The sequence below is a fragment of the Tachypleus tridentatus genome, chromosome 9 (genome assembly GCF_004210375.1).
Source record: "Tachypleus tridentatus isolate NWPU-2018 chromosome 9, ASM421037v1, whole genome shotgun sequence".
NCBI classification, from domain to species: Eukaryota; Metazoa; Arthropoda; class Merostomata; order Xiphosura; family Limulidae; genus Tachypleus; species Tachypleus tridentatus.
In genome coordinates, this window is record NC_134833.1 from 110,008,977 (window position 1) to 110,024,230 (window position 15,254).

General features: G+C 33.2%; 1 protein-coding gene and 1 long non-coding RNA gene across 3 annotated transcripts in view; one reads left to right on the plus strand and one right to left on the minus strand.

Moving 5' to 3' along the window:
• Positions 1-15,254, minus strand: part of LOC143226032 (uncharacterized) — a 339,996-nt gene that overhangs the window by 244,471 nt on the left and 80,271 nt on the right. The window contains exon 2 of the mRNA XM_076456428.1: positions 3,274-3,391. Within this exon, the coding sequence (XP_076312543.1) occupies positions 3,274-3,391 (118 nt within the window). The remainder of the gene's footprint in view (positions 1-3,273; positions 3,392-15,254) is intronic.
• Positions 1-15,254, plus strand: part of LOC143226033 (uncharacterized) — a 102,010-nt gene that overhangs the window by 40,778 nt on the left and 45,978 nt on the right. The window lies entirely within an intron of this gene.

The window sequence follows — 15,254 nt, forward strand, 5'->3', positions numbered from 1 at the left end:
GATTCTTCTCGTTGGATACAACAAATAGTCTGACGTGGCTCTGTTGTAAAACTGTCAGGCAAACACATTTAATAATAGTGATGGCTACCTGGCTTACGCCTAACTATTTCTATATATTAGATAGTGATGCATACAATTAGCTGAATACTACAATTAAACTATGGCTTGGACACAAAAGGCAAACGTTTCAAAGAATCACTCTCTTTCATCATTCATGTAGTACATATTGTGTATTGGAGAGAGACCGTAAACGATTTTGACAATGAAACATAGAAAAAGACAAAGATAACCACATGCACTGTGAAGACGCAAAACTAATTCCAAATACAAAATTATGTCACAAGTTGTCAAAACTGCAATAGTTTTACAGCTGCGTTAAAACAAACTTCAGTCATAGTTAAACCAAATACGGATTTATATGGCGTATTGTGCTCCAACATGCCATGAAACAGCATATACAGCCTTTTCTGATATATTTCACAAACTTGTATATTTTGTAATTGTGTAAAGATTAAAAAGTAATAAAGTAATTATAGATAGATAATTGTCAACAAAACAGTATCTAAATAATGTCAAACGAGTAACGGTAGGGTAAGTCTAAACCTGGAGAATTGTGAAATGTCCATGACACTACGTTCTGTGTTTTTGTTGTTTGTGTACGAATGTTTATGTTTCAAAATAAGCGAATAGAGCTGTCAGCATCAATCCATGCACGATATATGAAATTAATGAGAATGGTCAAGGTCGGTAATAAACAGAGACATTTAGTGTATAGTGTTGAAATGAATACAGAGATATTATAAAACATGTACTGAAATTAAGATCAGGGAAGAATGGCTGTCGAGATTTGTCAAGTCTATTGCCAGCTGAAAATCAAGCTGTAGGACAAGCTAAACACCAAGATTATTTTGCTACATTTGACAGTATTGTAAAGCTATATTCAGTTTAATATTTATATCTGAAAGTAAATAAATTTGTTGCTTAATAAATATATAAATAATAAGTTAGCGAGCTCAATACAACTACAATAAATGTGTACTCTAAACAGGCAACATGTTTGGTCCGATGTCACCTTGTAGGAAAGCGGTAAGTTAATGGACTTACAATTCTCTTACAATGCTCAGTTACCCGTGATGTATACAACAGAGAGCCTAATTTGGCTTCGTTCTAGAAAAAAACAACAACAAATAAAACCCTGACGAAACTTAAGTTGGAAGGTTAATGTTTTTCTAAATTAACTTTATTATAAGAAATATGTTCTAAATAGACAGAGACGTATTCACATGAAATTTTATAAAAGTAGCATATTGAGAGTTTGAAAGAAATAAAAATGCTCCATTTTACTCATCCAATTCCGTAAACTGCTATGCCAGTTGCAGTATTTCGATATTCAGCCTCAACTGGGAAAAGTAAAATAAAACATTTGATTGTGCACGCATCTGCCTTATTTTGTAGGGAATAAAATATTAAATTATTTTATCAGACTGCAATAAAACAGACCAAATAAATAACTATCCTTGCATTTTAGGTGGGTCATATACATCACAGAAAGCGACTTAATTTTGACCAAACTTTAATGTAAGGGCACCATCATCTGGTACAATCAGGAACATACAGGGTTGGTCACATTACTGCAAGTAAGAAATCACTTTTGAAATTTACTAATGATTCTGAATAAGAAAGTACTTCAAATTCCTTCAGCATCAAACCCGAGATTAGAAATCCTATCTTACTTCTGGATTATCTAGAACACGTACTTAAGGTCCCATAATAGGATGAAAATTCCAATTGCTTTTCAATTTCAATTGTCAAATATTTGCACTTGCATTTCATTGTATTAATTTGTTTTTAATTATTTGCTTGTTATCAGATTATTTAATGTTATTTCAAATTAAAAATTCAAAAGGTATCAGTCAAAGAAATTATTAATTCACACTCGCGAAAGTATATATAAACAAAACGCGTCAACTACAAATAGCCAATCGGACGGGTAGCAAGTACAATTTCTTATTCTTTTTGGTAACGTGACTGCTGGTAGTAAATGATTGTTATTACCGCGTGCTTTATCCGCTCAAGAACGACTTCCACATTAACTTTAATGTCTCTTCTGGGTCCAATTAATAAGAAAAAAATTGAGCAATGTCACTACGAACTAATTTTGTAATGAAGTAATGTTTTAATAATCATAATTTAGTTTTATTACATTTATGGTGAGCATAATTGCAGTAGTTACAATGATTACATCAGGCAGAGACCTAATAATCAGGATTAAGAATATCGTTGTACTAAATTATAAACTGCTCAGCTAGTTTTTATGGACTTGTAAGCTTCAATTATTTCTTAGAATTGTCCTTGTTGTAGATTACGTAGATACATAAACACGCGCTGTTATACAACAAAAATACTAATTTCTTAACCCTTAACTTCGTATATAATCAATTCACAATAAACTAAAACAAAAGTAAAACTTGTAAGAGAGAAACAAAATATTCATGATTTTCCTTTCATCGTACAAAAAAGTATTTTGTTTCAGATTTTCACAAAGTTCTTTTCATGAACGTTTTCTTTTCTATGCAAATTACGGAATAATAATTTTCAAATGTATTTAAGTTTTCATCAATAATTAACAAGTAAAGGTCCATTTATCAAAGATTCAATGCTAGTATTTATCAAAGATTCAATTCAAGTAGATAACATAAGAATGATAAAATAGAAGACAATAAAACTGACGAGAAAAGACATAAACAGTAAGTAATGTCACAAATTTAAATACAAGTTGGAAATGATGAAAACCAAAATAATTATAGAAAGGGATCAATAGTGATATTATATGATTTTGAAAAAAAAAAAAACAAATGGGGAAGAAATGTAAGAACATGAAGGTGGCAGACAGTAAGCAACAATTTAAAATAGAAACAAACATGTTTTTGAACATTTATGATAACAATCAGAGGGTATAGGCCAAACTGAAAACTAATAAAAATTATTGGCCAATACATTACAATATTACACTTCATCAACTGTTGCATGACCTATGCACTATGTAAATTTCTGACAAATCAATTGCAATATGATGCTGGAACTTTGAAATTATCTTTATCCGTTTCATCTGATAACCACATTCAATTACATATCCTATTGAATATTAACTTACACTTTTTTATAGCGACAAAAAATAAACAAATGTTGTATTGAGGTGTCAAGATATGCAATAAAACATATAACATATTTCAAGAATGCTGAAAAGAAAATTTTGCGTTATTTAATACTTACTAACTGCTTCTATAACGTCAGCTAACAAAACACCATCAGTGACGTCAGTCTGAAGATCTTGGATGTAACGTTTAAAACGGCCTCTTTCCAAGTAATGATTCGCCCAGTCAGTGTATATCTGAAAGATGCGCATAAAGGTTTGTGAGACTTGATTCAAAATAAAAAATATAACTATGGGTAATTAAGAGAACATACGAGAGGTATTCGAAACAAAAGAAAAAGTCCTAAATGATGGATATGAATAAATTACGGCCAACAAATAACGGTGTTAAAAGATCAGTATCTGTTGGCTGCTAACTTTATGAGGACCAGGATAAACTAAATGAAAAAAAATGTATAGCGAAGTTTAACGTAATAAACTTGTATTGAGGTAGTCGTAAAAATAGGCTTAATTATTACTATTATAATACTAGAGTATAATAAATAAAATAGATGACTTAGGGGTGGTGGTAAGAATGAAGGCTTTTAACATAATGGTAATAACTGAAACAAGATTAAATGTAGATTATTTTAACAACAGAAATTTCTTTAAAACACAGGGTTATAGGTTATTTAATAGGGTTAGAGTACTTAAAAGAGGGAGAGAGGGTAGCTTAATGTGTAAAATGTGAGTTATATCCTGCTGAAGTTGAGAACATCACAGATAATAGCAATAAGAATCCGTTTCGGTTTCTATTAATGGATATAAATGGAAACGGCTTTTAGTGGGATCCTTACCTTAAGAAGGATATTGAATTCTCGAAAAAACTTCAGAAGAGGGTTAACAGAATGGCGCATGGGATAGAGGGTTTGTCATATGAGAAGATGTTAAAATCTCTGAAATTGTTTTCTCTCAAATAAAGAAGAGTTAGAAGGGATCTGTTTGAGATGTTTAAGATTGTAAAGGAAAAAATAGTTTTGGTGTAATTTTCCTCATACTTAACAGTGACGTTTATAGAACTAAAGGACACATGCATTTTGGAAAGGTACGAGTCGTCTTTAGCTGAGACAGTTTTATTTTTCTAACAGGGCGGCTCATCATTGGTTGCCGTAGAGGCAGTAAAGAGAAATCTTGATAGATGTGTGAATCATGAGGTCTGGATGTGAGAGGTTTATTCATTCATTTCTAATTTATTTATTTAATAGTTTTAGTTTAGTTTGGAGAATGGTACTGCCGAGACGTACCAGTAAGTTATTTGTTATGCAATGTTATATGGTTTTAGACTACGTAACGAGCAAAGAAAACACTTCAATATCAACAACAAATAATATTTATTCGGAAAACAACGAATCTTTTTAACGAGAAAAAAAGTGAACTATGTGTATTGAGATGAATTATTATATTCTGTTTTGCTAAGGGCAGACTGTATAACTACATTTCCGGATTTCTAATGCTTTTTAAGCGATTGTACACTGCTGGACTCATTACACCACACTTGTATTTTAAGAAACTATTGTTTTCTTAGTCAGGCGAGTTTTGTACAGTTGTAAACGCTTTTTATTTTAGATTTATCACTTATGTGCCTTAAACATATGGTGTAAATGAACAAATTATTTTATAAAACTGTTTCAGAAAACTGTGGTAGAAAGGTTAATTTTTGTATTTGGTAAAGAAAATTGGGCACACGCAAAATATTGTACTAGCTTTGACTCACATATTTTGATATACGATAATGATCTTAGGGGCGGCTATGTCTGGAAAATCCATTAGTTTGTTCTGTGTGGATATTGTAAGAACTTATGAGTATTAAATAAGAATTTAATAATAGATTAGCTGTGTCTTCAGAGTTTCAACCCTAAAATCAAGAGTTCGATTCTCATCGGTGGACTCAGCAAATAGCTCGATATGGCTTTTCTATAAGAAAGTACACACACAGAAATTAGCGGTGTACTTTACTTTCATGGTAAAGTATATAACAGCAGGATACAACTGCATTCTTGTCAAGATCAGTCTCTGCGTCATGAGTTTAAAAAACAAGAAGTCTCCATAAAATTTTGATAGACCCGAGCATGGCCAGGTGGTTAAGGTGCTCGACTTGCAAGCTGAGGGTCGCGGGTTCGAATCCCCGTCAAACCAAACATGCTCGCCATTTCAACTGGGGGGAGCGTTAAAAAGTGAGGTCAGTTCCACTATCCGTTGAAAAAAAATATTCCAAGAGTTGGCGGTAGGTGATGATGACTAGCTGCATTCCCTTCAGCCTTACACTGCTAAGTTAGGGACGGCTAGTGCAGATAGCCCTTTTATAGGTATAAGCGAAATTCAGAAACAAAACAATTCTCCACTTGGAATTAGGGATCTCACTGTCACAGAGTGTAACGGCTGTTGTTAAGACACTAATTTAACATAAAGCATAGTTATTCTGTTTAAGTTTTAATCAGGAGGTCTGAATCAGTTTATTCGTGTATTTACTCACACATTTGCATCAGTTTTCTTTCAGACACACTGTACTACTATACACATTCAAAGTAAAAAACAAAACCACGTGTTTTTTTCTTTGGCCCAACCGGCTAATTTCGGTAATACTGTAGTTAGAAATTCTGATGATAATGACTGTGTTACCCTAGCTGTCTGAAACAACTAATTAGAGTTAGTTCATCAATTAATATTTCATTATGTCATAAACACAAATTTTGTTTTTATCCTTGATACATATTTATAGCATGTTTCTTATATTACGTTCCTTCAATAATCAAGTTGTAGGATTTAATGTCCTTCTCTAAACAGATTGCTACTTACGTTGTAGTAATTTTATAAATGATTTTACCCTTATGAATATCACCATATATCATAAAACATACATAACAGCTTTAAGCAATGCCAGTATCTTATAATAACACAATAGCTTTAAATAACAATTGCATCTCATAATAACATAATAGCTTTAAACAACAACAGCATATTATAATAAAACAATAGCTTTAAACAGAATAATATATAATAGTAACATAGTAGCTTTAAACAACAATATCTTATAATAACATAATAGCTTTCAACAACAATAATATCTTTATTTATAATGACATAATAGTTTATTACGTTTATCGTTAGGATATGATAAAATTATAGCATTCTATAAAATTATTGTGCAATGCTTAATCGTAGTTACAGCAAAATGTACTAATATTTACGTCTTTCAATCAACCATTCTCTCTTTTTCAACCATAAATACTTGAAATTATTGGGTAACTTTACATCAGATATTCTCTTAACCTTTAGGAAACAAATCCCCAAAACCCAACGTATCTAACAATTGTGCGATAACAAAGCCTCCTAACTGAATTCCATTAACAGTCCAAAAAATATAGATAATTTATATTGAAGTAATTAATTAAAAAACAATACCCGTGTTCATTGTCTTGTCTCTGTTCTTGAATGAAGCATATGATAACTAAACTTATTTGTTCATGTGGAGAAACAAAGCCTCAAAGAAATTACTTTTACATTCTTAAACAAAACGAGAACAAAGATCAACATAAACAGATTTGGATTATTAATGAAAAAGATGCCCGAATATAAAACACTATTGTTTCTCTTCTATTTGTGCTGTTTTGTAAGAAATCAGACGGCCTGAGAAAAACAAAAACGAACCCGCTAAGGCGAAGAAGACAATTTTTTCTTGAGCAGCGTCTCTGTCTATTTCAATTCTGTAGAGTTATAGCGCAGTTGTTTGTCGGTCGCATTTCATTTGTCATCACACGTGCAGATGTCTCCTCGTTCAAGAAGTGCGTGATGCGACTCACGTTCGGGAAGCCATATATGATTGAAATTTTACGCACACGAAATACTACCATTATTCCGTAATACTACAGTAATCCGAAACAGCTTTGTTTTAGAACTTAATTAACATCTACAGAATTATTTAATTAACTTTAATAAAGTATATAAACCAATCTCCTGTTAAAAGTGTGGATATCTGTTAATTTATGTATAAAATTAATCCATGTTTAATTATAATAGACAGTACTTTCATGTTTTAATCTGCAGGAATATTCACCGAAAACTTTTATTTTACAACAACACTAATTATAATTATCTACAGGGTTTTACGAGTAAAACACTTCACTTATTTTGACCTTCATTTTTTATAAATCACTATATTTTTATCGCGACGTATAGCTGGTTTGGTCTGTTTTGAATTTAGCGCAAAGTTACATGAGGGCTATCTGCGCTAACCGTCCCTAATTTAGCAGTGTAAGACTAGAGGGAAGGCAGCTAGTCATCACCACCCACCGCCAACTCTTGGACTACTCATTTACTAACGAATAGTGGGATTGACCGTCACTTTATAACGCCCTTATGGCTGAAAGGGCAAGCATGTTTGGTAAGACCGGGACTCGAACCTGAGACCCTCGGATTACGAGTTGAACGCTTTACCCCACCTGGCCATTGCCGAGCCATACGTATAGCTGTATCATAAGATATTGTTTTGTATTTCGATTGTTAGTGGCTTCTGATTAAGGTCAGACAATTGTACAGATTTGAAATAAAAGTTAGTTGATAAATTAATGAAGACGTTCTGTATATAATAAGCTGACTGGAAGATATAATATCATAAATAAGTTTATACTAAAACTAAAGCTTATGGCCTATCCACACGCACACAAAAGAGATTTAACAATTAATTTGAGTATTTCTAACGCTAATATTCGGGGCGATATCCTTGCAGTGACACAGTGCAGTTAGCTCATTTGCCGATTTCAGAGTAATAAACAAGCATAATTTTAAAATGTACAATCATTAAAATATCGTTGTTAAGGTATTTTCGACTGTAAAGATTTACAATTTACAAGGTTCGGCTAGCATTGGATATTTACGTTATTTAGTCCTAAATCCAAATAGTAAACTAAATTCCAATGCTAATTAATCGTAACAAGAGTAAAAAATGATTGACCACTAGGAAAAATAGACAATAATCACAACATTTTAAATATTATAAACAATTATATAGTGAAATTAACTTTTAAAAAAAAATTGTGCTTTACTCACAAAACCAATCACAACCAAGTGCTTGCTTTAAACATACGCAAATACTGAATGTACTTACAAGTGTCCGTGACACTTGTCAGTTACACAAAAGACGCTGGAAATTACAAACTAAAGAAAAGAAACATTAATTACTTACATGAAGGACTGTACTGATGTTTCAGAATTAATTCGCTAGAAAAGCTATATTGTGGATACAGGAAACTTTTATAAAGTAGAATCTTTTGAGGCCCATGTGACTGAGTTTTTGGAAAGAAAACATGATAAAGTATCTAATTATAGTGTTTGATAAAAATGGCAAAATAATGGTTTATTTACATATGAATAATAGCTGTAGCGTTTTTATTCAAGCTGCATCATATACATTACAAAAGTAAAAGTTCAAGAAGATGTCGGACCCTCCTGATGCTTAATTAGGTAACAGGTCACTCATTCCTTACTTAAGAACATGAGAAAACCCTCGTATGGCTAGCCAATCCATCAGCGATATACATTTAAGGCTGGACCAGTCAGGGTTAGACCACCCAGCTCTTTAACCACAAAAAGATTGTATAAAGGAGATTTGAGGAACGACTAAATGTTAAAAACAAGAGAACTCTAGGATTCTATCGGAAATTCAGACTAGTCAAATCGTAAAGTAAATGCTAATTGTACAATCTCGTAACAACGTTCGGGAGAATAAAACGCGACTAACAGTTACTGTTTTTTATTATTGTTTACGTATTACAGTGAAGAGAAATATATTAAGACTAAATATTGTGTCTCGTCGTACCGTTGATTCAAACTAAAATGATCAAAATACCACGCAATGCGATCATTAGGCAGCCTGTAAATAGCTGAAATAATTAATAAATCACTTCTCCTTCTTCCAGAAGGAAAACTAAGAAGAAAAAAAAACAAGCCCATTATTGATATGTTCTACGTTTAGCCTAATCAGTTTTTAAAAGCTTCGTTTAAGATATTTTTGTAGATTTAGAATCGCGAAATTAATGATTATAACATTTGGTTGTTGTATAAACAATCTAATTAAAATGCTGGAAGTTAAGTAAATTTAACTGAGTACTAAACCATTTAGAGGTCGAAATTTTCAGTAAAAAATAGGAAATAAAATTGGTAAAAGAAATGTATTTTAGTGAAAAGATACATACAGTAGGCCATCTGTGTTCTGTTCATCAAGTAAGTCGAATCGGAGATTTTAGTCTTTTAAGTTCTTCAAGTTATCGTTGATTCAGTGGGAGAAATAAAAAATATGTAACTTTAGACAATGATATATATATATATATACGTTTGTTTGTTTTTTCTGAACTTTGCTAGCCGACCCTGATTTATCAGTGTAAGACTAAAAAGAAGGCAGCTATTCATCACCACCCACCGCCAAATCTTGTGGTTCTCTTTTACCACCGAATAGTGGGATTTACCGTCATATTATGACGCCCTCATGGCTGAAAGGACAAACATGTTTGTGGTAATAGAAATTCGAACCATTGACCTTCAGATTATGAGTAGAGTGCTCTAACAACCTAGCCATGCTGATTCTATATACGTGTGTGTACGCATTAAATGCACGCAAAAGAAACAAAATCAGCACATTCATATTTTATAACTCCATCAGTTCCTCATATAAGTTGGTATCACGAAGACAGCTGTTGCAGTTATAAAATATGAATGTGCTGATTTTGTTTCTTTTGTGTGCATTTAATGAGTACACACACGTATATAGAATCAGCATGGCTAGATTGTTAGAGCACTCCACTCATAATCTGAAGGTCAATGGTTCGAATTTGCCGCAAAATAAAAGAGAAAAGCGTTGGAAGAAGTTTCCATCTGTATCTGACCGCATCATTATGGTTGCCGTGTATCTGAAATACATCTTATAAAAGTATCATTATAACCATTTTTATGGTAAGTTTTGGAAGAAATACAAAATGTCATTTCTACTTTTAAAAAATAACAGCTACGGCATAACATTATATTTTTAACAGATTCAGCACAGCTGAAACCACTGTGACGGTCATGTTATGTATTCAGAAGTATGTTGTTGTCTCTGAAATTACAACACTATTATATCTTAACAAGATATTTTGGCACATTCAGCACAGCTGAAACCACTCTGACAGTCATGCTATGTATTCGGAAGTCTGTTGTTATATCTGCAACTACCATACTACTACATCATAACCGACAGATGTAACGAAGTAAAATCACTTTTACAATCATGTTATGTATTTACAAACCTGGTGTGAAGGCTGCACCTTAAAGTGTCCTGGATGACAGTTACAAAATCAATAATAAAGCATGGTTTGGTTCTGTATAATTGATCCTTGATACGACTGTATATAAGATAACAGTGTTAAAGTTAGCTTAAATGTGGCGTTATATTCTGCACCAATTATACATTAGATCCAGTTATGGACCTCAATACTTAGTTTATTAGGTAATGTGGTGTACGTGGCAGTAAAGTCCTTAGCTCCAAATGTACAGCCAGCCTAAGTAGAGGCATCACTTGCTGTAGGTAAAGTGGGTCAGTTTCCTCCCTATTTGTCAAACGCATGCAAGAAATGCAGAACATTCTTTTCTATAACTGTACAGCTTTGCCTGGCTTATTATCATTTTTTGATGCATAAGTTCATTAAGTATTGTGTATGCACACAAATTCTTATTTCTCATATACTACAATGTAACATCATTAACACCAGATGTGTTTTCCTGAATACGGGTTAAGTTGTTACAGCGTGTGATGAAAAAGTGTAATTTATTCAATTCAGAAACAAAATGCACTTACTGCCATTGGACTGTAATGCATTATAAATATTGTAGATTTGAGACAGCTTCAAGAAGGAAAATAAAACGTTTGTATTGCATCATTAGTTGACGTAGTTTTTATATAGTTTTTGAGCTTGTCTATTTTACAACAGCACACCTTGAAAAACTAACGGTGTAGAGCTGGTTTTGTTTTTCAGAAATTATCTACTAAAAATCAATTACACATTGGGCAAGGGTAAGATTATGAACTTACAATGTTAAAATTTAGAATTCAATGGTTCAAAACTGACTATGTACAGTTGGTTAATTATTTCAGAAATTCTCGTAAACCTATACACACAAAAAAACAACAAAAAACACTTCCATATTGGGTCAGGGTAAGTTTATGGATTTATAATGCTAAAATTTAGGGTTCAGTTCTCTATGGTGGACAGAAGGCAGGTAGCCATTTATGTAGTTAGTGGTAAAGCAGCTGGTAAAAAAACACTCAACACCAACTTTTCGGCCACTCGTATTTGACGAAAAAGTTATATTTGACTTGTCTTATTACGCACTCACTGCCACGAAGTGCAGAGCAATTTTTTTTCCCAATGACAGGACGTATAATTATAGATTGCTATTTATACTAACCACTGGAATACGTTTAACCCAGTAAATACTAACCACACTATCAAGTAGAGTATATCCACTGCTGGAAGTTAAATAAACCATACTTTCCTTTTCACATTTACCAAAGACGAATATTTATTTGTTAATTATTTATGTTTTCTTGGCCATACTCTGCACAGATTTACGTTTGTTTAACAAGAAATAGGCGTCTTTCTATGATTTGTTTGTTTCGAATATTTGAACAAAACTACACAAGTGCTGTTCACAGTTTTTCGCTGGCAGAAAGTACAGGAGGCATTAATAAACACCCATACCCAGCTCTTGGGCTATTCTAATTACAAATATTAGAATTGAGCGTTATCTTATAACAAAACCACATAGAAAAACTGAAAAGGCTGTTTATTTAGCAACGGGACGTAAACCATGAACTCTCGGATTCATATACCGACACGATAACGTTTAGGCTATACCCACCCTTCAGTAGAAAAAATAACACACACCAATAAAACTAGAATGTAAACCAGTTGTAGCGCATCGCTTATTGATGTGGTGGTAAAAAATAAATCAAGTTTTGTAACATGTATTGAATTGTGGGTGAAGCATAATTTTGGACTTGAAAGTGTCAATTTGAAATAAGTATTTCTAACAGTATTTGAATACCGTTTCGGACGTGATGTGCTTTGTGGGTAGTGCGCTCACCTTGCAATTCTACGGGTCGTGGGTTTGAATACCCATCCTACCTAATATGCTTGCCTTTTCAACTATGTGGACGTTACTTGTGACGGTCAACCACACTATTCATTGGTAAAAGAGTAGCCTAAGAGTTTGGGATGTTGTTGTTTGGTATTGACGGTTAACGTAGGTATCCTTAATGTAGCTTTGCAATCTAAGAAAACTATTTTAAAAAATTATAAGTAACAGATTTACAAATTATTTTGAAACTAAATCAATACTTCCGGAAATACAAAATGACTAGTGTAAAGCAACACAAACAACAGACCATGTAGTAAGATTAACGAAATAAATAATAAACAGCTTTAATAAAAAGACAGTACAGATTCAAATGTTTCGTAGATTTTGAAGTTTGTTAATCGAAATTAGTCGTAAAGCTACACAATGGGCTATCTGTGCTCTACCCACCACAGGCATCAAAACCTGGTTTCTAGCAGTGTGAGTCCGTAGACATACCGCTGTGCCACTGGGGAGCAGATGTTGAAGAAGCATTCGATAAATATGGTACAATTCATTCAGATACAAATTGCCCAAACTGGGTCTACCAGTAGAAACGCTGGGTTTTTAATTTTCTAGAAAATAGGAGCATCAGAGTGAAGGCTGAGAGCACCTACTCCGAGTGATACACATCGGAGAAGGCTGTCCCTCAAGGAAGAGTACTGTTCATCGTATATGTCAGCGACATACCTCTCACAGACCTAAACCACACATATTGCTCACAGTTCGCAGATATATTGCAGTCTGGAAGAGTACACCAAACACAACAACAACTAAATGACAGAATCGTATTGCAATAAGTGTTAAAATTAAAATTAATGCGCAGAAAACACAAGTCATATTTACAAAATCGTACGAAACAAACAGTTAACGCTATAGTTATATTTAGACGGAGTTCTCTTAGACGTACTAACATCAGCAAAATATCCTAAGGATTAAACCTGATTCAAAATTAAATTGGACACCACATATTAATAAAAACCAGAATTTGGAAGAAAAAGCGACTTATCTTAGGGCTCTGATTGGAAGCAACCAAATAGCTTCACCGGAAAACATATTAAAATTTAGAGAATATATAAAAGACCAGTCATTGTATATGCTTGCATAACATGGATAAATGTATCAAAAACACACGTCAACAATCTACAGCAAATACAAAACTATATTTAACCCAGTATTTCTACACAACTACTCAAATATGCCAACATTGTTAGACAGGTTTCTTGATAACTCGCATCAACTTCATTACTATAAGAAAAATATTAATACGAATGAACTAACGAGAAAACCAGAGAGTATTGTTTTATTTGTAGCTAAGGAAAAGCTACATAAACATTGGGCCGCGTGTGCTCTGTCAACTACGTGTATCGAAAGCCGGTTTCTAGTGTTATAAGTCTGCAGACAAACTGCTGTGTCAATGGGAGAAGGAATTTAATAGTTACATAACACATTAAGAACCAAGCCTTAAGTACCTCTGCCCTATAAACATAATAAATAAAAACATACAAGCCACACAGTACTAGACTAATAGAATTATAGACACAAACATAGCTATATTTTAAAAATAGTTTTGTGTGTGAAAATAGAAGTATATACGTGTGTGTGTGAGAGCTAAATGTTGTGAACATGGACTAATAGTGCGATTATGCACAACTGTGCCTGGCGAAAATACACGAGTTAATATTACCCAATAAATTGGACACTAAAATTGCAAACAATGGAGAAAATTTAACACACTGTAAGTGGTGCAACAAGGTAATGCGAGTTATTGTCTAGGAATCAGTGCAAACAAAATAACGATTCCTGAGAAGTAGGAAGAGGTGAATGTTCAACCTGAAAATCCTTTGGCAAAGCATGAACAGAATCCTAACGAAGAATATATATGAAAAACATTTTTTTTCCTTGTCTATTGATTTAAATTGGCTGTCAATCGAACACAATACATATTGTATTAAAACTCAGTCATCAAAATTATTTACAAATATCGTATTGTTTGCTCGTTTTGTTGGGTGTCGCCTTTTGTAGTGCATAGGAAAACATAAACAACTATTATCAATTTTATGAATAAAGAACCACTTTCGTATCTTCAAAACATAGGTGTTTACACCCAGGAACGCTGGGTGCCAGTGATTGTTTGTTTGCTTCGTTTAGATTTGGTGCAAAATTACTCGAGAACTATTAGCGTTACCTTCACTGATTTTCAACTGACAGACTAGAGCAGATTTCCCTAACCTTTCATTCCAACAGGCGCTCCTAGTATATTAGAATTAAAAAAACAACAACATGTAGCAAACAAAGCTAAATGAGCTGGTTGAGATACGTTTTCACGCAGATTCTGGATATGTGAAATAAGGTTGGTATTGAAAAAATGTTCAGGAATTCCTGGCGTAGAGGGAAGGCAGTTAGTCAGTACCACTGATGAGATGTTGCTGATGCAAACATTTTAGGCTCTTATTTTTTTACATTTCTTTTAATAACATTAGATCTGAACTTGAATCAGTCAGTTTCACAAATATTTGATGACAAGCTAAAGAAGTAGTAAAAGCTAACGTCGACCGTCGAGGTAATTGTGGGGCGTTTGTTAGTAGAGATAGCATTAGAAAAAACATCTTTATCCAGGGAGACTGAATCTACAACTGCCCGAGAAAACACTTTATTACTGACAACAAGGCCATCTACTGGGCAAGTTGACAAATTACAACAGCAGGTCGTTTCTCCAGGGAATTATCGTTTTGAGTTCAAGGCTCGTTTTATAAGTTAATTGTGAGAAAAGACGGTGGTTTGAGCTAGATAAATAGAATATGAGACATCTAACAGAGCGATGAGAGACAGTACAGCTCTGGACATTCGGAAAATAATTTGAGTAGAATTTCAGAGCAGTTTTACGTTTCTATATGTTGCTCTAGTGTTATTTATT